Raw genomic sequence first — 25,492 nt, 5'->3', positions numbered from 1 at the left:
CATGCAACCGATCACCACTATCTATTTCCAAAACTTTTTCATCCCCCCCAACAGAAACGTTGTACTCATTAAGCACCCACCCCCTCCTCTCAGCCCCTGAGATACTTTAATCTCCTTTCTGTCTCTATGAATCAGCCTGTTCTAGATAGCTCACTAGTTGGCATCATAAAATATTTGTCCTTTTGTGTCTGGCTTCTTTGACGTAGAGCAGGTTCCAGATTCCTCCATGTTGAAGTATGTATTGGTGCTTCATTCCTTTTTACAGCTGAACGCTGCGGCATGGGATAGGCAGACCATGTTTTGTTTATCCATTCATTTGTTGATGGGACACTTGAATTGTGTCCACCATTTGACTCATGCAAATTGCGCTGCTCTGAATACTGGCGTGCGAATGTCGCAGTCTCGATTTTTAATTTTTTTTGGTATGGGAACAGAATTGCTAGGTCATCCGGTAATTTCAGGGTTGGGTTTTCTGAGGACCTGCCAAACTGTTTTCCATAGCAGCTGCACCATTTTACATTCACACCAGCACGTCTGAGGCTTCCAATTTCTCCACATCCTCTCCAGCACTTGTTGTTTTCCATTTTCCAATTTTTTTTTTTTTTTAGAGCCATCCTAGTAAATGTGAAGTTGTATCTCACTGTGGTTCATCTGGCCATTTTTTCATCTGCCCGCCTAGTTCTCCATGCAGCCATCTTTCTGTACTATTTATCTACTCAGCTGTTTTATCCATCATCTCCCTGTATAGCTCCATCTACATGGCTGAACCATATGACAATGGTATTCAGCTACCTCTGACCTCTAAAAACAGCATTTCATGTGGTTTCACCTAATCCAATCACAATAACACCATGAAGTCAACAGGATTGGAGCATAAATTGCTGAAGGGATTAAGTGAGAGAGAGAAATCTAAAAAATGTTTTCTGAGGCCAAATTAAAGAAATTCTTGAATACCATGCAAAAGAGATTGGATTTTTTTTTCAGTGTGGAATGCTCAGTTACTGTAAGTCTCTACCAGTGGGATACATTTTTCTAGTTTTCTTTCTTTCCACTCATCTACTTATTCCTTCACCTACCCATCTGCTGTGATCTAACTCTCTTCATCCCTCCATAGTCGCCATTCGTTGAGAACTACATCTGTCCACTAATCGGGCTATTATTGTATACATCCATTTGTTCAATTCTGTATGAACATTCACGGGTCTATCCACACCCACGTGTCTCTCCATCCCTCCAATATGGATGAATGCTTATTTTCCATTTTAAATGCAGTCTAATGTAACATTAAGAAAAATCAGGATACCATACGTGTGTGTGTGTGTGTGTGTGTGTGTGTGTGCCCATGTATACAGAAAATTATCCCAGTATGATCTAATAAAAGACAATAAGGAAAACATCATATAATCTCTGGATTGGCAAGATGATAGATCTTAGCTATTACTTTTCTTTAAGTAATAAATATTTTTAAAAATCAAAATACATAATTAGAAACACATTATGAAGGAGAAAAAAGAAACCTTCTGAAGTTAAAAGTAGTTTTAATTGCTTTATTTTAGTTTTTAAAAAAAACAAAAGATGAGCCCGTTTTTATTTTGAACCATTTTCTCATTCAGTAAATATGCAGCTTTCTTTTTCTTTTTAAAATTAATTTTCTGAAGTCTCACCTCATAAAGAAAAGGTTGACAGAATGATGCCAAAAAAAAAGCTGTTAAGTCTGTAAGCAAAAAAAGACTTATAAAAAAATTAAAAAGCGGTTGAAAAAAGGGAGGAATTATTTATAATGTGTCCTTACTATGCAAAGATCTCTGAAAATCAAAAATCAAAGATGGGGCACCTGGGTCCCTCAGGGGGTTAAGCCTTTGCCTTTGGCAGGTCATGATCTCAGGGTGCTAGGATCAAGCCCCACATCATCATCAGGCTCTCTGCTCAGCAGGGAGCCTTCCTCCCCCCTCTCTCCCTCTGCCTGCCTCTCTGCCTATTGTGACCTCTGTCAAATAAATAAATAAAATCTTAAAAAATATCAAAGACGAACAAGATGAACAAGACCATGAAAATAAAACCCCACCAATAATGTGGAAATAAGTATATTTTCCAAGTTCTACCTCACAAGTAATGAAGAGATGCAAACGAAAATTAAAATGACGTGTCAGATAGGCAATTAAAAAAAAAGATAACACTGGTAGCAAAAGTGATATGAAAAGGGCACAGGTAGGAATAAAATGTAAATGTGAAAATGTAAAATCTTTCTAGAGAGCAACTGAACAAAATATTTCCAAAACCACAAAAATGTACAATGACTCTAAAGATCTACTTACAGTTTAGGAAAAAAAGATATGCACAAAGTGTTTAGAGATGTGTGCCAGAGGGTATCGCTCACATTGGAAGACCCAAAGACGAGCTAAGGACCCACCAAGAGAAGTTGAGTTAGACAGAATAGGGCCCAGTGACAGGCAGGAATTAAGTATGATGATGCAGATATAAATGTGGGCATGTAACTAGCAACAGAAAGGATGTGCTTGAAATACTAAGTTTTCCCCCAAAACCAGGATATAAAACATACGTGTGATTAAAGCTCCTTTTGCTATATATATGCCATATATGTATGTAGTATTATATGTGTGTGTGTGTGAATACACTTCTAGCATATACGTGTTTGCATATATAGGAAATCATATATGGGAACATAGGAGTGGAGGTCATCTCTGGCTAGTGAAATTTTAATACATAAGCAAAGTGAGGCATTGTTGATCTGTATTTTCCAATTTTCTACAGGAATTATGTGTTGCAGGAGAATCAGAAAAATAAAAGTCCAATGGGATGTCATGATTTCGACAGTCTGAATCTTTTCCAGGGATGGCCGCTAAGTGTGGGGGAGCAGGCAGAGAGCAGCAAAGGGGAGGGAGACAGAAGAGCAGGCGGCCTTCCTCCTCACTCCTGCTGGAGCTGCTCCTCAGCACGCCCCTGCAGGGGTCCAAGGACTCCGCAAAGACCAGTTCACCTTTCTGCAAGGCTGGCCAAGAAGGGCTCCAGTGACCCATCCAGAGCCACACCACTCCCAAGTAGCAGAGTTGGCCAGAATCAGGACTCCTGACTCCCCACGATGCCTTTCTCACAAGGTCCACTTCTTTTTAATTGCATTAAAACTCCCATCCCATAAAACATACCAATTTGACCGTTTTAACGTATAAAACTGAGTGGCTTTTAATATGTTCAGGGCTGTGCCAGCACCCATTCTATCTAATTCCAGAACATTGTCATCACTCCCAAAAGAAGCCCCATGCCCATTGGCAGTCACTCTCCTTCCCCGCCTCCCAACGCCTGGCAACCACCAGGCTACTTTCTGTCTCTGGATTTGCCTGCTGTGGACAATTCGTGTGAATGGAAGCATACAATCTTAGTCCTTTTGCAACTGGCTTCTTTCACTTAGCACGTTTTCAAGGTTCTTCCAGGTTACAGCAAGGATCCTCACTTCCTTTCTTTCTGTGGCTGAATAATATCCAATCGTACGGCTAGACCACACTTCCCAGGGAACTCTTAGAGCTGTGACAGGGCTGTTACTCACAATCCCACCTGCCTGTTCCATACAGCCATCCTCCTCGCCCCCCATCTCACCCCGTCTCTACCACATCCTCTACCCAGCCCTCCCTGCTCCCAGCTCGGGTTTCTGCACACTTCTCCCCCACCGGTTTCCGGCCTGGGGGCCTAGAGGGTGGAGCCACGGTGGCTTGTTCACTCATCACTTGGGCACAAGTGTGAGGACTGACGAGAGCTCCTCACTTACTGGGCCCGGCTGCCCAGTCTAAAAAGGGTGTGTAGACCTGGGGGCATCCCGTCAAGGGTGAGGCCAGATGGTTGGCGACAGCCAGCTCATGCCTGCCCTGCCTTTAACCTGTGCTTTCCTCTCTTCTGTACCTGACTCCTACCATCCACGCAGCCTGGGTTCCATGCCACCTCTGCTAACAGGCCCTCAGGCACTCCTCTGTGTTCCAGACTGTCCTCGGCACCAGGGAGCAGTGACCCTGAGCTCCCTGAGGACAGAAAGTAGGACCACATCTCCTTCCAGCCTTCCCAAGAATGGCATATGCACGCGCGCGCGCGCGCACACACACACACACACACACACACACACACACACACACGGTGGGGGGCGCGGTGGTTCTGGGTCAACTCCCAGTGTGCAGAATGGTACTGACAGGAAACGGTGCTCACCCAGAAAGTCGTCAAAGGAGAACTTGTCATTGTCCCAGATCTGAAATACCACTCGGGCTGGGATTTTGCTCTCAGTCTTGTCCAGCCTCCAAAAAGCATCCTGGCCCAGAAGAAGAAGCAGGAAAGCAAGATTAGAGAGAAAGAATGGTTTCTGCCAGCCTAGAAGGCTGCCCAGAGGAGACAATGAATGGGACATCTCTTAGGGACTTGCCAGTGCCAGGTCTTGGGGGGGGAAGATTGCTAAGATGCCAGCAGACAGCGTTCAAGGACTCAGGAAGGAACCATGCAGGCTGACTTCACATGACACGGCTCCTTTAAGCCTCCCAGTGCGGTAGGCAGAACTTTCATTCCCATTTTACAGATGATGAAGCAGAGACTTGGAAAAGTTAAGAATTTGCCCAAGGTCTGACAGCTAATAATAATAATATTAATCTGCACTTCTTATGTTCTAGCCCTTTGCCACTCTGAGCTCATGTATCCTTCCAACAACCTATAAGGTAGAGGCTATCCTTACAGCTGAGGAAACCAGAGCAAGGAACTTGTCTGAGTCACACTGCTGAGAAGTGGCGAGCTGGGGTTCAAACCCAGGCAGGTAATCCAGAGACACCTCTAAATCCTGCTTTGCCCCTGTGCTATTACAGGGGAACAGGTAGACCGGCTGGAAAGCTGAGGGCCTCCACACCACCCTAGCTATCACTGGAAGGATCCCCCCGACACACTGTTTTAAGGAGCTGACATTGGGCGACAGTCACCCCAGCTCCTTCCTGGCCACAGCAAGCCACCCCATCTTTATTTCCAAGAGCTTGCCCTGGGGCAAATCAAAAGCCCCCAGTGTTAGAAAGTTCTCCAGCCTTTTGTTTTCCCTACCCCCCCACCGAGACCACTCCGCCTGGGCCAGCATTATTGCAGGCTTGTCCCCCAGAGGCTCATAGAGGCTGAAGGAGAAGGAAAACCATGCTGAGGCCTGGGTTCCCTCCTGAATCCAGCCACACTCAACCCAAAGGACTGTCCCTGTGGCTTTCCCACTCATGCTTACTCCCTGTCTTCTTGCTGTAGCCTTTCCTGAGGGAGTGGCAAGGACGGGAACCATTGTGACGATCCTGCAGACACGGGGGGCCAGAACCTGAGTGTACCCAGTCACTGCAGGGGCCTGGACCCAGTCTCGGGGGACAGACTCTATGGGGAGTCTGGGAGAACTGCTGGTCACAGAGGGTTTGCCTCCCCCTGGGTACCCTGTACCCACAGCCTCATTGCCCAACCAGGGCTGTGCGGGTATCCCGCAGACCCACAGAGCTCCCAGACCAAAAATCCCCATTCTGTGAGGAATAGGCACCTTGCAAATCACACCACTGCATCCTGGACTGCTGCCTGATTTGGCGAGGGGCTCGGGCCCCCAGCTGGCCCCCGTCTGGTGCCTCCCCTCTTCCGGCCCCCAGCCCTCCTGCAGGTGCCTCCCTTCTCTGGTGAGGCTTTTATGGCCAGCTCTGCGGGCCTGCCTGCACAGGCCGCCAGCATCCTCCACTCCTCTGGCCGGCCTGGTTTATGGGCTTAGTAATGAGCCAGAGGTTCAAACGGCCCCTGGTGGGAGCAGCTGGGCTGGGGCTCCAGCCTGGGGAACGGCCCCCCAGGTCCCAGGCGCTCATTACGCTCCCAGTCTGGGCCCTTTTACTAGCTGTTTATTTGCAGGGTGGGTGCCTGACGTGCAGGCAGGCCCCAGTGGGTGTGCTGGGCTCCAGGTGGGGAGCCAGGCCGGGACAAGCAGCGGTGGTTCAAAGCAGCCGGATGAAAGGAGACCCTTGTGCTTTATGACAGTCTCGTCTGGTTAATGGGGTCCCCGGAGGGCCTGCCTGCCAGAGGCCCCGAACCCCTCGGCAGAAGGCTGGCTCTGCGGCAGGACTGGGGAGCCCAGATGCTGTGAGGGACCCCTGCACCATCCCACTCCCAGGCCCGGGCCTTTGAAGCCCAGACCAGCTCATTGGTTCCCCCACTGTGGGTACAGATCCACCTGCCTCCTGGGCCCCTTCTCCCACAGAGGGACACACTGGCTCTTCCCCGGTCCAGCCAGACCCTCCCTCACTCTCCTGGTTGACTTCAGAGCCTCCACCTTCTCTCCGGGCCTCCTCCACCCCTCCCTTCAGCTACTGTCTCCCCACCGAATTCCATTCCGGCCCCCGCCCCGGGGGGGACCTCTTCTGGACTCCCTGACACCTCTTCCTTCTCTACACCTGGCAGCCTTGCTGGGCTTCTCCTTCTTCCAGGGCTAGCCCCAGCCCCATGGGCTATGCCTCAGTGGGTCAGCCCGATTCTCTTCTTCCTTGCCAGTGCCTAGGACAGAGAGATGGGACTCTTGCACTGACAGAATGGAACCCCCTCAAATTCTTACCCAGCAGATTCAGCTGGGCCCTCAGCCTTCCAGCATCTCAGCAGACCTTAGCATCACGATTAGCTTTCTTTCCCTCCCCCTGTTCTTCTCTCTCCTGCCCTCTCCCTCTTCGCTCCCTTGCTCAGCAGAGCGGCTCGTCTCAAGTCACTGCAAGTCACTGCCACAGGGCCAAGAGATACTCTTTTCCTGCTTTGTAGAAAAAACAGAGCTTCCGGACCTCCTCGCCCACATCTCCACCTGTCACAGTGAAGGGGGTAGTCCCGCCTCCCACTTAAGCAGGCCACTCAGCATCTCTCAGCCTCAGATTCCCCTCTATACCTAGCCCCTTGCTCTGCAGGCCAAGCACCGGAGACAGGATGCCTGAGTTCTCGGGGGCCCATTCCCAGCCCTCACCCCACTTCTGCCCATAGCAAAAAAAGGCAGTGTGGGTTTGATCTGGAACCTTTCCCCCAACAAATGCAACATTGGCTTTGTTATGGAAACAACTTGTGATAGACAAATACCTTGAGCAAAGGCAAACAAGATGAAACCTACAAAGAGGGTAGGCTTTCCTTGACTGCTCGGAACCCAAGGCTATTGTTAAATTCTGCCTTCTCCAATGCACTGTGCAGCAATCCCTGGATGAAAGCATTCATGTAACCTCGTTTAACCTTATTTTCTTTCGTCTGATGGTTTCAGAATATTCACTGGAACATTCTGGTTTCTCTAACATGTAGAGGAGCCTGTGGGTTGGGCTGGGCAAGGGTCATGAGGGAAGGATGAAGGGAAGAGAGCCAAGAAGACCTCAGCAGTGCCCAGAAAGTACGTTCTATATTCCCTTCTTGAAGCCACTCAACCATTCGGGAAGCAGGTGTCACAGAAGCTTGGCGGCTTGAAGCACTGTGCCCCCTCAGGAAGGAAATCGAACCAGCAGAACTGAAATGCCAGAGAGGCATTCCCTTTGTCCAGCAGAGAGCACCTTGAGGCAGATGGGTTCTGGGTGGGATGCAGGGGATCAAAGCTCTAATGGAGGTACTCTCAGCCTCCAGCCAGCCCAGCTCTGGAGCCTCCCTGAGCTCTGCGGGCTCTCCCCAAGGGCAGATGCGACACCACCAGAAGGGAGGCTGCCTGCCTTGGACTCTGCCTATCGCAGAAGAAAAGAATTTACCATCCAGAAGAGACCTCAACGAGGAGCTGCTGAGACACAGAGAGCTGAGGTCCCAGGACCCCACTCTGTCCTCTGGCTGATGCACCGGGTCCCCCAGGGGCCTGCACCTTGCAGTGAGGTCAGGGAGGGAGGAAGGCAATGGCTTCCGGCCTGGAAAGCCTGAGCTGCACCCAGTAAGTGTCCAGCTTGGGCCATGACCACAGGCACCAGACACAGAAATGTGGGGAGCGACGTGATGGGAGGGACTTAGCTAAGCAACCCCAATCCTGTGGACAATCCATCCACAGGTGAGGCCGGCCCCCAGGGAAGCTCTCCCTATGGGGACGGGCCTCACTGCCCCTTCCATAGCCATGCTGGGTATCCCTAGGAATGTTCTTCCCGTTCTGCCCCATGACCCTTCCTGCCACTTGGTTCATCTGGGGTCAGGAGGAAGGCAGTAGTTTCGGGAGCTGGACCAGTATAGACAGTGGTGGTGGCACGAATGTGGGGGTGACTGGGGGGTAGCAGTGCCAATGATGGCAGCCATGGTAGAGGTGGCAGAAGTGGAGGCAGGGAGATAGGTAACGGGGCTACAGCCATGGGGATTCCAACATCCGGGGGTGCTGGTGAGGGGTGACAATGGCAGGATGGTGACACCCACAACAGAAAGCCCTGGGAGCAGGCCACCGGGGATGGCACACACTCACCTTCTTAGAGACGGTGCAGACTTGCTCTGCAGGCAGATAGTCAAAGGGGAAAACGAACCTCCAGTTAAAGTTGCCTTCGCCGCCCAGGGACCGATAATGCACATCCGTTTTCTGCTTGTGCTCTTCAAAGCCAACCATCCAACTGGACAACAGATTAGAGAACACATCTAATTAAGGTCTCCTCTACAAGATGCATCCCCCCACTGAGGCAGATGAGGAATTAAGAAGGTAAATGAACTCAGTAAAGGATAAAGCAAGAACAATTCGCAGAAATCTCTATGAAGTACCAAACGTGCCATTAATTTTAAAACATCTAACTTTCCTTCTTGAGGGACACCCTCAAACCTTCTAAGTTCAACCCAAAGATTTTGGGGGAAGAAATCCCGTGGGAGAAGGACTCACCAAAGGCCCTCCTTCCTTTCTTGTTCCCTCCCTTCCCTATGGCTGGAGCTCCCTCTTTCCACCACCCCAGCAGGACTGGGGCAACACCATGGGGCTGCGACAGGTGAGAAGGCCAATGCCTCCCTACCCTTTCACATAAATATCACTCATCTTCTCCCCTGTGATGCTGAGGTCATCCAGGATCACGTCCTTTGTGTTCCAGATAATACACCGCAGGAAAAACCTGTGCAGAAGAAGGGCTCAAGTCCACATGAATGTCCCAGCAAAGGGTGGGCCATCCTTGGCTGAAAAGCTGAGAGGCCAGCTCCCCCAACCAGACCTTGATGCTTGCCTGGCTGGGCACTTAGCCAGGCCCACACGAAAGTGATGCCCTGTGGCCTGAGTGGCCCAACACGCCGCCTAAGAGTGACCTCCGGGTCCCACCCACAGCGAGCGGCAACCCTCCCACCACTCTACTCAGCTCCCAGCCTCTGGCTGGGGAAAGTCACCTTCTGGCTCTCCGTGGGGTGATGTTGAAGGGAGGTCCAGGCCGCCCCAGGGCCTTGGGAAATAGGTCAATCCACATCTGTAGCTTTCCCTGGGGAGACATAACCCCGTTCTCACCCCACCTCTTTCATTCCACCAACAGCTACCAACCCCCTGCTCTGTGCCACACAAGTGGGGCCCAAGAGGAAGAACACCTAGGCCCTGGCCCAGGGAGGCTCCCCTCTGTCCCCCTGCCCCAGAGAGAAGGTTGCCTAGAGACTACAGGCCTGACCGCAGCCGTGAGCCCACCGCCCCACAAGCTAATGACTCAGACCCGGGCCCTGGGGGGTGGGGGTCAGGGCAGACTTCCCAGGGATGATGATATTTGAGCTGAGTCTCAGTATGCCAGGCAGACAAGGGGACAAGGGCATTTCCCACTGAGGGAATGATGCACTCAAGGGTTTGGGCGGGTCAGAGAACACATTTAGTCAGAGGAGTTTCAGAGGATTTCCACACGACAGGAAAGCACTCCACCTGTCACCCCTCGGCTCCCACCCTCTCTGCAAGCTGGCTATTCTGTCCCCATCTCCCAGAGAAAGAGCAGGGATTGAGGTAACTTCTCCAGGGCACGTAGCTGGAGACTAAAAGTTCATGACACCTGCTGTGCCACTCCAGAGAGCTGGCAGCCACCCACCAAGGGCAAAAGAGCTCAGTTCCAAACAGCAGAGACCATGGACCCTGCATGTTTACAAAGGCCCCTTCGTTGCTGCCTTAGCCTTTCTCTGCCTGTCACCTTTTCTTTCTTCCTCCTCCAAAACCCAGACCTGAGCTCAGCTCCTCCAGGAAGCCTCCCGGTCTCAGTCCTGGGCCAGCTGTCCCTCTGCTCACCTTCCCTCTGCCTGGAGGATGCCCTTGGCCTTCCGGGTGACCCCTCTCAGTGACAGCTCTGCCGTTCTGTCACAGGGTGCCAGTTGCCCTGTCTGGATTCCCCACCACAGCCCAGCCCCATGCCAGCCACCTGGATGTCGCTGACGGATAGAGGGAGGGCATCCTGAGGCCAGGCTGAAACAGTGAGACTTCTGAATGACTCATGGGAAGCCAGGGGTCTATCCAGAGGTATAGAGGAGGTGGCTCGGGGTCATTGCCCAGGTCCTGGGGGCTATAGGATGCCCAGGAAGGCAGGACCAAGAGGTCCTCTTGTAGACCAACTCTGATCACTGTTCAGACTGTGAGAAAACATGTCAAGGAGGGATTGGCCAAATCCTCAGCTCCCCACGGGTACCCCTGAGATATCCATGTTGTCCTTGGAGCAGGGCCAGCTGGGGGTCAGGGCTTTGGGCACAAGGGTCCATGTCCTACCTGCTCGATGTCTGGCTGCAGGGGACTGTACAGGGGCCGGGATTCCACGTGCTCGGGGACAAGGCCCAGCTGTCGGAGGACGTGCAAGGCCAGACGCTCTTCCACTGGACCCAGGTGTGGGTTCAGGACCCTGCCACCTTCTGCTCCAGTGAGAAGACAAAAAAGTTTCTGGGGCTGAGTGAGCAAGGGATGGAAGGGCTGCCTAGAGGCCTCAGGAGGCCCCACCTGCCCACACCCTCATCCCCAAGCAAGACACACTTCTGACCCGCAGGTCTCACTCTCTGCACGGAAGCCTCACAGTCCATTGGCTCCAGGTTTAAAGTCCAGATCTGTCATTGCCATCATTTCTACCATGCCTCTTCTATAAAGCTTTTCCTCTTTTCCACCAAATCTCACCCCTTCCAGGAAGCCCTCCCTGACTGCTCCAAATTCTGAGTCTCAGCAACCTCTACTTCCAGAGGGGCACCTAAGTGATTTTAGTACTACTGTTCTCCTGGTCACACAATCTGCTCTATTAGGAGCAACAGCTAAAATAATAGCAATCATAGCAAACACTTATAAAGCAGAAACCAGGCACTGGTCTTCATAAATCTTAACAGGTTCTATCTTCATAGAGACACTGGAAAGTAAGTGCTGTTATCATGCCCATTTCACAGATGACAGAAACGAAGCACAGAGCAGTGACATTGTTGGCCAGGAGGGCAGCCGAGATGACACCCTCGTTTAGGAAAGGCATGGGCCTGGCCGTGAACACCCTTTCCTTCTGCCTTGTGTGGCCCAGGGACAGCTCCTACCTGCCCCGGAGTGGGTCAAGGACTGCTGCTGTGGACGGGGTGAGGACACAGGGGTGGTTCTGACCCAGACAAGCCTGGCCAGCCAGCCAGCCACAGGAACCTGAAGCCCCCACGCCAAATCTCTGGGGCAAGGAGCATTCACGTGTGTCCAAATGCACGAGGACACACACAGGTATGTGCACTCAGGTGTGCCCAAGTTCAAGAGCACAGATTTTCGTGCACGTACACACACACATTGATCTAACAAACCTGCTCTGCCCACTCTAGCAGGTCCCACAAAGGAAGCGGCACATTGCAGCAGGACCCCCGGCCAGGAGTTTGGTCCTGCCCCTAACCACCTACATGACAATGGGCAGGCTGTTAGCCACACTTGGCCTCCATGGCCTCATCTGCAAAAACAGGCAAATGCCAGACCTCACCGTCAATAGCTTCAGGCTTTCGTTTTTTACGAACATATGACCGTGAACCCTGGTCTCCACGCTACAGTGGCTTACAGACCAGCAGAAGAGTTGGAAATGCAAGAGGAGGATGAGAGGGTTGGGGGTGGGGAATCAGAGTCACCATCCCCTTGTATAACCTCTGCACCAGCTCTGACATCAAACAGCTCTGAGACCAGCCGGAAGTGAGCACCCCCCCCAACGTCCCCTGCCTGACCTATAAGCACCTCCAGCAGCTCCTGGGAGACAATGTAGGCCCGTGGACATCTGAGACACACAGGGGGCATGCATGCTGCAGAATTCTCAGTAGGAGCACTGGGCAGGTTCAGGGGCAAGGATGGAGGCCACAGGGCTTCCTGCCTGCCCTGTGGATGCTTTGGGTACAGGACCTAGGAGTCACCAGCCAGGGGGTGGGGGGACAAGGTGGGGGGCCTCAGAAGATACCTGGAAGGCCAAGATGGCAAGCTAGTGCAATTCAAGCAGAAAACATTCTCAGAGGTCATCTGGACCCCAAATTCCAATTAAACTCTGACCACCACCCCCCCAAAGCCAGAGGCAAGCTGATCTAACCAGGACCCTGGCCTTGGCTTCATACTCATCCCTGACCCCTGAGGTTGAGAGAGAGCCCGTCATGGTTCTGGAGTCACGTGGCCGCTCACCTGTTTCTTCAATAGTGTATTCTTTATCCTGAAAGAGCACGCGGTCCGTGAGGTACACAGGAGCCTTGAGTCTGCGCTGCTGGCAGAAGAGTTGGAGGAGCTGGGAGGGGCGGAGCTGGTCCCTCCACTGGTTGGGTCCGGAGCTGAGGCCCAAAGACAAGGCAAAGAAGAGACCCTCCAGGCACCGCCGGGGGCCGAGGGGTTTGCAGGAACCCGTGTACCTACCCGTGCAGCCCCCACCCTTCACTTTTACAGTGGGCGCCCTCACTCGCTGTGACTGGGGGTCCCACTTGACACACAGGGAAACTGAGGCCCAGAGATGACAGGACTTGTTTAAATACATACCGAGTTGGAACCTAAATATTCTGTTTCCACACTGGGAGAATCAGACCCAGATGAGACCCAAATTGGCAAGAAGGGAGTAGGGGCTGTCCACACATGAGTTCACCCGACACAGAGCCCCGTAGGCTCCACTGGGGGCCCATTATCTGTCTCCCTTCTCCTTTCCCTCTTTCCTCATTCTTCCCTCTACAGGGGCTTGGTGGTGTCTTAAGGAGAACTGGGTTATAACAACATGATGAAGAGCAAGGTCCTTAGACTCAGACGAACAGGTTCAAATCCGAATCCCGCCACTTACAAACCATAACATCCCTGGGCCTCAGTCTCCACATCTGTACAGTGGGGACAAGAGCCTAGTTGCATTGAAGGAGAGAACACCTATCCAGTGCTGAGCGCAGGGCGGGCACACAGCAAGTGCTCATGACTCGGGGGGACAGAAGAGCAACGAGCCCCCGTGCACCTACACACAGTAGGTCTGGGGGAGTCCACAGCGAGCCCCAAACTTGGACAGCAGCCTATTTTCCAGGTCGATGACTGTCTCCCCAATCTTTTCATCTTTGGAGAGGAGGTCATAGTCATAGAGCGTGATCTTCAGGTCCTTCTCCAGAGGCAGAGTGCAAGTCAGCTCGAACATCCTGCAGGGGGGCCCAGGGCAGAGGTCAGGGTGCTGCAGACTCCCTGATGTTGTTGGACACGGTGAGTGCTCAAGGGAGGGAGACGAGGACAAGAGCGGGGGACTTGAAAGCCTTCCCTGGCTCCCTCTTCCCCTTCCAATAATGGCCCTGGAGCCCACCCTCCTCGGGTCCCCTATCTGTCTTAAAGTATTAATCCCAGTGCCCTACTACTACTGGACTTTTCTTTGTGTGTCTGTGTGTGTGTTGTGTGTGTGCACATACACTTGTGTGTTTTAGACATTCCCAGATAATCTGGGCTGAGCATATAGTATCTCCCTGCCTAACGGACCACAGAATGAATGAATGAATTGGAACAGAAAGGTAAAACCAAAGCTTCTACCAGGACACCAGGATGTAAGAGGCGTGAAGGTGCCAGAACGCTGGAATTGACCAAGGGGGTGACCTGGGACGCACTTTGGGGACACTTAAGGCTTTACACCTACTTGCAGAGTGAGAAGGAGGATTTGCGGAGATTTCTTGGGAGGGAGCTCCTGCTGTGCTCTGAGACCCCCACTCCCCCTCTAAGGTCAAGTGTGGAGGGATAGCCCCTTTACCCCTGAAATAATTCCCTGCAGGTGGGAGCCTGGCCCCTGACTCCTACTCAAGTGAGAGAAAGCAGTGGGCCGTGGAGAGGAGGAGAGAGAGGTGACCCTGCTCCCGTCTTGGCTGGGCCACCGTGAGGCCACACTGGAGCCACTTGGAATCTGACCCCATGGGCCCTGGGGTTCCAGCAGTGAGACTGTGGAGAGGCCCACATGAAAGGGCCACCAGAAAAGGGCCACAGCATCCGCCTCTTCCCTGGAGCTTCATGCGCAGGCTCAAAGGGGCTTTCTGGAAAGCACTCACAAGAAAATAAATCCACTTTAAACACCTGCCACCGGAGAGAGCCCAGAAAACACAGGAGCAGGGAGCACCCAGGGCTCTCCTCTCCCAGGGGCTCCCCTAGTCCTGACCATGCATGATCCAGCACATCAGTGGGAGACATGAGACAGGAAAAGAGAGAAGCAAAGCCCCCTCTGTCCATTCACACACACACATCCACACACTGCACACAGTACACCCAAAGTGGACCCAGCTGAGAAAGGGGGCGACTCCCCTAGATAGAGCCTGTCAGTTCACAAGTACACATGAACAAAGTTCTGGGTAGCGCCTTGACACTGAGCTTAGGACAAAGCCGACCGTCTATAAGGAAGCACCTGTCTGCCACGCTTTGCACTTAAGAAATGAGGGAGGGAAACCCCACGGAAGAAATGTCTACAGGACACAGGCAGACAAAAAGGAAACTGTGTTCTCCTGACATTCCCTGAGCTGGGCTTGGTCAGCACATGAGTTATACAAAGAAAGAGTGTCTGCACTCACTCCCCCACCTTGCCCTGGGCCCTGACACACACTGCCACCCGGCCCAGTCTGCTGCCGGGTCACCATGAGCCAGCGGAGCTCACCAAAGGGAGCCCTTCCCCACCTTCTTCCCTGCAGCCCTTCCCTCCCATCCCAGCTCGTCAGGGCTCATCACTGGCAGGACACAGGCAATTCTCCAGGCTGACCTTGCCAAAGGCCTCAGTGCCCACAACCAACTCTACAGACACTAGCAACTCAGCATGCCTGGGAGCTCTGCCCACACAGGGGTCCTGATTCTTCCTCCCCTTGTTCTTAGATGTCAAGAAGCATTTGACTCTCTTCCTTTGTGTACCCACGAGAGACTAACATGCAGCAAAGAAAGACGACAATGACTCAACACAAACAACAAGGGATCCTGGAGAGCTCTGAGAACGGTAAAAAGACATCAGTTGGGAAAAGGGACCAAATCCTAATAAAGCCTAGAGCGTAGGAAATAGTAACGTGCCACTAGTGATGTTTTCGTTTTGACAAAATGAACCATGGGTAGGTAGGAGGGAAATGGAGCGTGAAGGGTATACGAGAATCGTGCTTTCTTTGCAGCTGTTCCATAGATCGAAAATTATTCTAAAGTAAAAGTTAATCTTTAAAAAATACCAAAACAAACAAACAAACAAAAAGTGGAATGATTAGCAAATACAGGCTCTGAATTTCCATTGAGATTTCTGTTCTTTGAGGTAATTGTTTATGAGATTAAGCAGGAGCTCTGGCCAGACGCCAGCCTTCCGCACCCTGTGAAAAGCTAGCCGAGCTTACAGCCCCCTGGACGTGCAAGGTTAGCGACTCCAGCTTTGCCTCAGGAACCGGGCACTTCTGGGTGGCTGCCACCCCTCCCCCACCAGGCTGGGGGTTACCCAGGTTGGCACCTCTACCCCCCAGACCCGAGCTGTCCCCAACTTACTTTCCAAACACAGGCTCTAGGGTGCAAGGAATGTAGTTATCCTGGTCACTCACTGATTTCTTCCCTATGGAGATCTTGATGTAAGGGTCACACTGAAGGAAGACACAGGAAGACTTCAGTGAATTCACTTCCCCAACACATCTCTGAAGCTTCTTTGGTCCTTGGCCTTTCAGTGGGGGTAGGAGGCCAGCCATCGAGAAGCTGCCATCCTGCCATGGTGCCAGGCCAATGGCCCTGTCCCACACACCACCACACCAGTTGGCCCTGACTTGGACTTCTAGCCATGGTCCAACAGTAGAAATGGGGTACCTGAGTCCTCCAGAGTCCCAAAGCACTGCTCCACTGGGACAAGGTGGGGGAGGGCAAGGCTCCTATTCTCAGAAACACTACAGCCTATATTACATATGTGACTGAGCCAGCCAGGGTCCTCTCTGGGGCCTCTGCTTCAACAGATTGAAGGGAAAGAGATGGCCAGACTTCAGCAGCCCAACCTGGCCCAGGCTGGCCTTCCCCAAATGCCTCTAGGAGCAACTGCGACCAGAGACTTCTCAGGTCAGTCAAGGCATAAAGAAATCTTGAAGTGTATGAATGGACCATTGGCCATACCACATCTTGAAAGCCATCATGGTGCCTGGGCTGGGGATGGCTCTTTTCTGCCCTTTGACTTCTCAGCAGGGCAAGGCCAGCTATGACCTCTCACCTTAAAAAGCAGGGCTCCGGGGACAGGACAGCAGACCTCCACCCACAGACTCAAGGACACATGCTAGGCCTGCCCCATCTCAGGGGATGAGAGAGAACCTAGCGCAGTCCCTCTGAACTCCAGTCAACCCCGCCTGTCCCTCTTCTTTCCTCTTTCTCTCTTTCCAATTTTTCTCTGCGCCCTCCACCTGCTCTCTGGCAAGTTCCCACTTTGCCTCAGAGCCAGGGACCAGAATGAGGTGAGGAGGTACAAAATGTGTACATGTGTGCCTCAGTCACAAAGTTTGAGGGAGTGCCCCCAAAACTCAGTCAATCAGGATAAACAAATTTTAATGCCATATTTTAAAAATTGAAGTTGATAGCAACAGGCCCTGATGAAAAAAATGTTTAATTTTAACCAAGGACAGGATCAGAATTACTGCTTTTCCCTTGTGCCTCAGGCTCTAGCATGGCTCAGTAACACACAGTTACTGAGCCACTTCTCTCCTGCCCGCGCCCCCACCAGCTGAAGCCCGAGGAAGTCCAACCCCAGCCCACACCTTCCATGTCACTTCCTCTTGTGCCTCACCCTCGTGCCAGACAGTCTTCTCATAAACTCTTGCCAAGATTTTTGGCCCACCCTAAAAAACCATATTCTTCTCTCGCTTAGCCTACCAGAGAATTTCTTCTCCCTCCTAGCCTACCAGAGAATTTCTTCTCCCTCCTAGCCTACCAGAGAACTCCATCGATCCTTAAGAATCCTATCCCTCCGCCAAGCCTTCCTCACGATTGCCAAGTTTTGCACGACCCCACCTTCTCTGACCTCCTAGAGCACTTGGCCCCTGCCCGAACCACATCCAGTTGCCTCTCTCGGTGCTGGGTGTGTGTGGCTGGTTTCCACGGCTTTCTGTGAACTCCCTGCGGGAGAGCTGTGTCCAGATCCCGTAGCCCATTTGGGCCCCAGCCTGCCATTCCAGAAGAGCTGAGAGCTCCGGAAATGTTACCTTCCCATTGGGATCCTTGGGCTGCAGGCCAAATGCTCGGATGATATAGATGCGGACCAGGCACTCCTGAGGCCCCTGGGCGGCCAGCTGGTGGAACTGTCTCGGGGGCATGGGGACGGCCGGGTCTTCTGGGAGGGGGTAGATTTTGAAGAGGCCCTGGAAAGAATGAGGGGCCAACTCACTCATGATCATCATCAACACAACCACCATCATGACCCTTGCTGTCATCTCTGCCAGAGTCATCATGCCAGAGACCACCAAACCTACCGCCATCTCTTTACCACCATCAAATTCTGCATCAATGGCGTCATCCACACAGTCACCATGTACCAACATCAACACCATGGTCATTATCGTGGTTACTACAGTAGCCCTGCTCCCGGCCCCTTCACTTATGATAGCTGCCACTTCACAGTTTCAGGCCTCCCAGGGGAGGAGGAGGGTCATGTCCTCAAGGACGTACCTTAAACTCCCCGATAACAGATGGGTCCTCCGTCTCCTCCTGAGTCTTGCCCCGGTAGAGCTTGAAGGTGTTGCAAAAGTCTGACAGGCCTTCAAAGGCCTCGACGTTCTCCAGTTGTGTGTCATAGACCTGCCACACATGCGGATGAGAGAAGGAGACGAGGGAAAGAGAAAGAAGAGGGCCAGCCAGGGAAGAGGAAACAGGACAGTATTCAAGTGACAATGGATGAAAAGTCCCAGAGAAGAAAAGGAAGGGAAAGACCGTGTGCAAATTAAAGGAACAAAGACAGGTAGCAGAGGGGAAGGGGAGAGCAGCCAAGAACAGAGAGGACAGAGGAGGAAAGGTCACAGGCAGAGATTAAAAGGATGTAAAGAGTGGAGAGGAAAAGGAGAGGAGGGTGGGGTACAAGAGGGACAGGAGAGGCGGGAAGAGGGGAAGACGTGTGTTCAGCACCATTAGGGAATGGTTTTCTGGTGAATCCAACATTTTAGGTTTCTAGGAGTCATCACGTACATGACTGGTGTATTTTTTTTTACGAGAATAAAACCAAACAAACAAATGAAAAGTTAACTGACATTTTACTTGAAGATCAAAATAGAACTCTGAAAAATTTATAGGTCTGTGTTTCAAGCTACAAATGCTCCCTGTCCAGGACAGCCAGGCGACGGTGGTACCAAACCCTGGGCTGTGAAAGCCTTCTGAGCACCACTTTAAATTTGCAAACTCAACGTATCCATCCCCTTCCTCTCAAACAGCCGCTGACCTCTCTTTGTTAGAGGCATGCTTTGGAATTGCTTAGGCTTAACTAAAGCAGCAGTTTTCTATTATAGGTGATAAATGTGCCTAAGAGTGATATTAAAAACTTAATATACATGCTAAGTCGGTTACACTGAAACTAACAGCCAAGGAGAACCAGGTAAGTTCCCGTCTCATTCTGTCCCTTCCAAGAAACAATTAATGATGCAAGTGAGGCAGGTTCGTTATTAAAAATTAGAAAATACGAGTAAATACAAAGAAAAGATTATTATTGCCTTGCATTTGGATTCTCAGAAATAACGACTAGTTATTTGGTTACTATTTGATAGGTACCATTTTGAGTATGTTCTTGATCTGTTTATATCATTTAATCATTTTAAAGGACAGTTCCTTCATTTGTCAATTCTACCATTTCCTCTGCTCCAGTTCCTTATTTCTGCTTTTATTTTTATTATTTCATTCTTCTTTGTAACTTCTTTTTCATTACTCTTTGTAACTTCTCCAGTTGAAGCTTTATTTACTTTGCTCCCTCCATTCGGATAAGAAAAATGCTTATTGTTATGAAATTGTCTCCGCTTACTACTGTCTTGGCATGGACCCATTTGTTTTGATTCTAATGTTATCATATCCATTCTCTTGGCATGCCACAATTACAGTTTTATTTTTATTCTTTGATCCGAGAGCTAGATGCTTGTTTTTCATTCTTTCATTTTAATTAAGACAAGCTTTTAAGGCTATAACCTTCCTCTGAATGCTGCTTTAGCTATAACTAGCAAGTTCTAATATGTAACGTTTTATCCTTGTTTTCCGGATATTCTGCAATTTGGGGTTATGTTTTTTCTTTTGCCAAGAACTGTGAAAAGAGAGGTTTTGTTTTTTTGTTTTGTTTTGTTTTTTATTTGTCTAGATAGGAGAGAACTTTTGGGGTTTTTTACCTTGTTATTAAGTTCTCATTTCATGGCATTATAATAAAAAAAAATATCGTCATTGGTAGGCCACTTTTTGAATTGTATTAATGTTCTCTTCAGGGTCTGTTAACATGGTCCATCTCTGGAACGATGCCAAAGGCTGTAGCCTCTGTTTTCAGGCTACAGGGTTCAGTCAGGTGAATAACTATGCTGCTTTTCTCTATCCTCTTACGTTTGTGTTCCCTCGACCCTCACATTAACCAAGAGGAGAGAAAAAAATCTCCCCTTACCTGCTATTTCTTTCCTATATCTCCTGTAATTTCTGTTTTATAAATATTGATGTGGTATTATTCAGCACATAGATATTCTCATAACTGTTATCTCCCAGAATTGCACGGTTTAATGCTATAAAGTGTCATTCTTTGTCTCATTTAAATAATTTGGGGGACCCAAATCTGCTCTCATCTAACAAGAAGACGGTAACTTCTGCTTTCTTTTCATTTGTATTTGCCAGGCACACATTTTTACAATCTTTCATTTTCAACCTTCATGAACCTATTTTGGAGTTAGATTTTGCTTTGAGATCTGATTTAAGTTTTGTAATTAATGAGTGATTGATATGACATGCATTGATATAACAAATATGTTTGATCTGGGTTTACATTTATATTGCATTTACATAGTCACAGAACATGTTTATTGTTACATTTTCCAATTTCATCGATTTTGTTTTACACCCTTGCCTGTGTGGTCTGTTTTCTCTGTGTGTGTGTATATGTGTGCGTGTTTCTGATGAGCTGAGTTCATATTCTAATGTTATTATAAATTTATATAAACGAGTAATTCTCTAAGTCCTGCATGTCTTTAGGGACAGTATTGAAGAGTTCTCTACTACAGCAATGATAAAATGATGAAATTTTATCTCCCTCCCACTCCTTCTCCCTCACTCAGTTTTAGACAGCATTGTCTTCCTTAATATTAACTCTGTACTATTTGTTTATAATCTGCTTATACTCCTCTTATTTGTTTTGCCAATTTTAAATACTGTCAACTCTATCTATTCCATAATATGGCAATTCATGTCCTTACTCCGTATCCCATCATCTTTCTTCCTTCTGGGCTTAATTTTTTAAAAGATTTTATTTACTTATTCAAGAGAAACAGCACGAGAAGAGGGGGAAGGGAAGAGGGAGAGGGAGAAGCAGACTCCCTGCTAAGCAAGGAGCCCGATGAGGGACTCGATCCCAGAACCCTGGGATCATGACCTGAGCTGAAGGCTGACGCTTTACCGACTGAGCCACTCAGGCATCCCTGTGCCTAATTTTTGCCAGTATTGTCACTTCCTCATTTTCACTGTGTATATTTATATTCCATCATATTACCCTAATCCTTACATTTCTTTTCATTGGAAGTCTAAGGTAAAATATGATCACAACCAGTCCCTTTGTTCTGGTTTTCCCAGTTATCTCCTAATTGACTAAGTTCATTCCCTTGGAGCTCCTCAAGATGGGGGCATGGGACCTGTATCCCCAGTTCCTGAATACGCATGCTGTGTGTCCATAGCTGCCATGCCCGAGTGGCAGCTGGGCTGAATATAAATCCTGGGGCACCCTTTCCCTTTGATTATCTTACACCTGGTGCTTTACTGTCTTTGGGTATGAAATGTCATTGTGGAGAAATTGAAGCCAACTTGTATTATTTCCTATTTTAAATGACTTAATATTTGGGGAAAGAAGAAAGTATGACTACCCCAAAAATTCTTTAAATCTCAAGTCCAATAACATACACTAGGATCAGTCTCAGGGTTGACCAATCTGGGTTGATTTTCCCTGACACCCAGCAGACCTTATAGTATGTATATTCAGGTATTCTTCTGACAATGCTGGTGACTTCCATTAAACTCTTCAATGTCTATTTGTTTTATTTCACCATTTTGGTTGCCATCCTCAGAGACTCCAATTATGCAAGTGTTGGATCTCCTTTCCCTGATCTGTCATTTTCTCTTTATTGTTTTATACCTCTGTTTTTTAATTTCCATATCATTTTGTTGAACTTCATCATTTCTGTCCTCTGCCCCCTTCCTGTGTTTTCTAAAGTGGCCATTCTGCCCTGCACTCCTTCCAATTTCATGTGATCTCCTCCTTTCCGGAATCCTACCAGTCTCTTCTCATCTCATCATCCCTTGAGTTCTTTCATTTCTACCTTGATTCTGACTGTCCCACCTCTGAAAAGTTCACAGCTAAGTATTTCATTTCATCTGCTCCTTGGCAAAATTTTTCTGGTGATATATATCCTCTTCTTTTGGCCAAATTTTGATTTATATTTTCTTTTCCTTTTTCATGGCATTTTTGAATTAATGCCCTGATAGTTCTTTTATGATTACTTGTCACTAAATGTGTTGAATTCTCCTAGCCCAGTTACTTCCTTTGTTCTGGCCACAGAGGCAGACTGCTTCCTGCAAATATGGCTCATCTCTTTGATTCTTGTGTGTCTCCACCTCTTTCACTTCTCTAAACTAGACCAGGTCTGAGAAGCATTTGTTGCCAGCCCGAACCTGACTCCAAAGTTCCCACATCCATCATCATGGACAAGGTGGATCACTTCTATCTTTCATAGGGAAACCTTGACTTCAGGAACTTTTTTTAAACTACTTATTATGAAAGTTTCCAAGCGCACACAAAAATAAAGGTGACATAATAAGCACCCATGTGCCTATAACCTGTCTTCAATAATTCTCAACATTCTTCTATTAGGAAGAATGGGGTTTTCTGGGATCTGCTACCACTATGACCTTTCATCATTTTCTCTTCATTTACTGCCGAGTGGCTTCTACCCAATCTTGGTTGCCTCTGGACAGCCTTTGCATGTATTTTGGAGTCTGCGGGTTTTATTTGTTTCCAACTTTTACTGAAAATGGAGTTTGTGGGTTTGAATGATTTCCAGAAGAAACGGGGAAAAATGCTGACTTACGCAGCCATGTTCATACTGGAAATCTCAATAAAATACTTTTTAAATTTCCAAGTGGTAGGTTTTTTTGCTTAAACTTTTATTAATTTCTCATTTTATTGCATTTTAATCTGTCTTGTATGATTTCTGCTTTTGGTAATTTATTGCTAAACTAATATGTGATCAAATTTGGTAAATATTCTTGAGCAATAGGAGAAAATATATTTTTTTAATTATTTTTATTCTCTATTTTAAAGCAACTTTTGATGTAGCTTAAAAAATATTTTACCTTGTTATTCAGACCTCTTATTTCTTTAATTATTTACTTTCTGCTTCATCTGCCTAGGAGAGAGATGCATTAAAATCCCTAATGCAACTTTAATTTCTCTCATCTCTTCCTTCTATTTGTGTGAAGTATGAGTTTACATCTTCCTACCATTTTTGCTTTAAATATTTCTAAGCTTCATTGTCCTGTACAGGAATATTTGGGCATTTTCTCATTGAGACGTGTATCTTTTATTTATATAAAATAATCCATTTTGTTTCCTTTGCTTTTTACTTTAAATTATATCTGTTTCTCTTTTATTGGCACTTACCTTATTTTGTGTGCCAAAATATTTATTTTTTAGACATTCTAAGTTGTACTGTTTTTAGACCTACCTCTTAAGGACAGTCTAATGAATTTTGAATTTTATATAGTTTGAGAGTTCTTATCACTCAATAGAGAAGCTCAATATATTTCATTTATTAGGAAAACAAGTATGTATTATTCTTTTTCTGTTGTGTTTTTCTATGGTTTCTGTTTTTTATGCTTTCTTGTTTGTATCTTTTGTTTTTCTATCTTTTGCTACTGACACTGCAAGTTGCATATTTCCCCCAGGCTAGTAATTTCCAAAATCTGTTTTTTTTTTTTTCCCTCTACGCATTGTGTTCTCCATTCTCTCCGTAATGCTACAGGCTATTTTTCAAAACCACATGGTGGTGGTGGTGGTGGTGTTCTTCTATTTACTTATCCTTAAAGGACCAGTGTTCCTTCCAGGTCTGGTTTTTTTCCCCCAGAAACAGGTTGAATGCGTTTTTGTTTTGGACGGCCCATGTTCACTTGGACACTGTCAGAGATCTCCTCAGAGAGGTCAGGCTGGAGGGCAGGATGCCAGTTCCATGTCCGGCATCTGAAGGAGCAGCAAGGGGGGCCAGGGCCATGGGCCACGCTGGCAGGAGTCCTCATTCTTGGTTTCTTTCATTTTCTGGCAAGGCCACACTACCACATGCCAGACCTAATGTGTCGGACCTTCTTCCTGGTACACAAGTTTAGTCTCTTTGCCCAGCCTCACACACCCAACTGCAAATCAACTAAGAACTTGCTGCCTAAGGTGGCCTGTGCCTTTGGGGCCACTGCTCTCCTCATTTCTGCACATCCAGGCCTCCAGACACAACTCACCCAGAGGCCCACAGTGCATCAGAGACAACTTTTACCACCTTATAGAATCACCCTCCAGAGTGGCCAGCCAAGGCTTTCAGCCAGCAGAACAACCTGAAAGCCCAGGCCACCCACCATTCCCACTGGCCTCATATCCCATTCCACTGGTCCCCTTTGAGGTGCTCCTCTGCATCTAATAGCCTTTGCATACCTTCTCTAAACAGGATTTCCAGATAAAGCAAGGCAAAATACAGGACACCCACTCAAATTTGAATTTCAAATAAATAACAAATAATTTCGTTACGTAAGTATGTCCCAGGCAATATCTGAGGCCTAAGACATACTTATCTAACAATTACAGAAAATACTTATACTAAAATATTATTCCTTATTTATCTGCAATTCAAGTGTAACTGAACATCCTGAACGTATCTGGCAACCTTCTCCAGGACTCTTTACAACTCCTTTGGGGAGTAACTTTGAGTCACCTCTGGTTATCTTTTTTAAAAGCAGTCTACTTTTTAAAAAGCATAATTGTATTTGTGGAATTTCCTCAAAATACCAGAATTTGGCTGACTCATCCCTGGCTTAGTTTTTGTTTGTTTGGTTGACTTTGGTGGGGAGGGGGTTTCTTTTCTTTTCTTTTTTTCATGGAAGCAAAGTTTACCATATTTTTATATCTGTTAGGCAGTTTCTGTCCCAGTTGTAGGGGCAGAGAAGTCAGAGCTACATTCTCAAACTGACTTCCCTTTTTATTTTAACACAAGATTTTTTATTATAAAAAGTTCAAATAACTTTAAAAGAAAGGGAATAACCTAACAATTCCCATCTCCAGCTTTAACAAGCACCCAGATCCAAGCTTTAACAATTTTCAGTATTTTGCATTTTCATAATTTTTAAAATATTTTGAAAATCTACCAGAGGGTCACTCACATCAACTATCTTCCCATTTATTTTTCTTTTCTTCCTTCCTTCCTTCCTTTTTTTTTTTTTTTTTTTTTAAGCATTTTAAAACAAATCCCAGGTCAGGCATGATTTCACCCATAAACACCTCAGTATTTTTCAACAATCTTCCAAAAATACTTTCTTGGTTACTCCAGCCCACATTGACATCTTGCTCTAAATCGGTGGGTGACCCTTCTCACCTCAATTAGCTCATCAGGATTCATCAGCCCCCAGGCACCAAATGAGAAGATTCACACATGTATTCAAAGGAGGTGACATATGTGTACACGATTTGTCTCCCTGTGGCATCCCCGATGTCCCTTGTGTGTGCCCAGGGACTATTAGACTAAAGGGCACACTGTGGAAAGGCCTCACCTTTAGAGTGTCAAAGCCCTTCTCCAAGTATGAGCCGCACTTCTCCCTCTCCCCTGTGGAGGCAAAGAATTTGCTCCACCAGTCGATGAACTCCTCCTCCTGAGTGGGTAGAAAGAAAGAGATCACTTCAGAAACAGAACTTGCCAA

General features: G+C 48.2%; 1 protein-coding gene across 15 annotated transcripts in view; it reads right to left on the bottom strand.

Moving 5' to 3' along the window:
* The window catches only part of LOC111147978 (dysferlin), a 212,479-nt gene that overhangs the window by 7,798 nt on the left and 179,189 nt on the right, over positions 1 to 25,492 (bottom strand). For all 15 annotated transcript variants that reach the window (XM_022504296.1, XM_022504295.1, XM_022504300.1 and 12 more), the window contains 11 exons: positions 25,346 to 25,444; positions 17,996 to 18,124; positions 17,533 to 17,688; positions 15,851 to 15,942; positions 13,345 to 13,515; positions 12,542 to 12,684; positions 10,652 to 10,791; positions 9,316 to 9,404; positions 8,955 to 9,050; positions 8,426 to 8,567; positions 4,210 to 4,309 (listed from right to left, as the gene is read on the bottom strand). In XM_022504296.1, the coding sequence (XP_022360004.1) occupies positions 4,210 to 4,309; positions 8,426 to 8,567; positions 8,955 to 9,050; positions 9,316 to 9,404; positions 10,652 to 10,791; positions 12,542 to 12,684; positions 13,345 to 13,515; positions 15,851 to 15,942; positions 17,533 to 17,688; positions 17,996 to 18,124; positions 25,346 to 25,444 (1,357 nt within the window). The remainder of the gene's footprint in view (positions 1 to 4,209; positions 4,310 to 8,425; positions 8,568 to 8,954; positions 9,051 to 9,315; positions 9,405 to 10,651; positions 10,792 to 12,541; positions 12,685 to 13,344; positions 13,516 to 15,850; positions 15,943 to 17,532; positions 17,689 to 17,995; positions 18,125 to 25,345; positions 25,445 to 25,492) is intronic.

Source organism: Enhydra lutris, unplaced genomic scaffold (assembly GCF_002288905.1).
Source record: "Enhydra lutris kenyoni isolate GAN:26980312 unplaced genomic scaffold, ASM228890v2 scaffoldscaffold18, whole genome shotgun sequence".
NCBI lineage: Eukaryota > Metazoa > Chordata > Mammalia > Carnivora > Mustelidae > Enhydra > Enhydra lutris.
The sequence above is the reverse complement of the archived record's forward strand: the minus strand, read 5'-3'. Positions and strand labels throughout refer to the sequence as shown.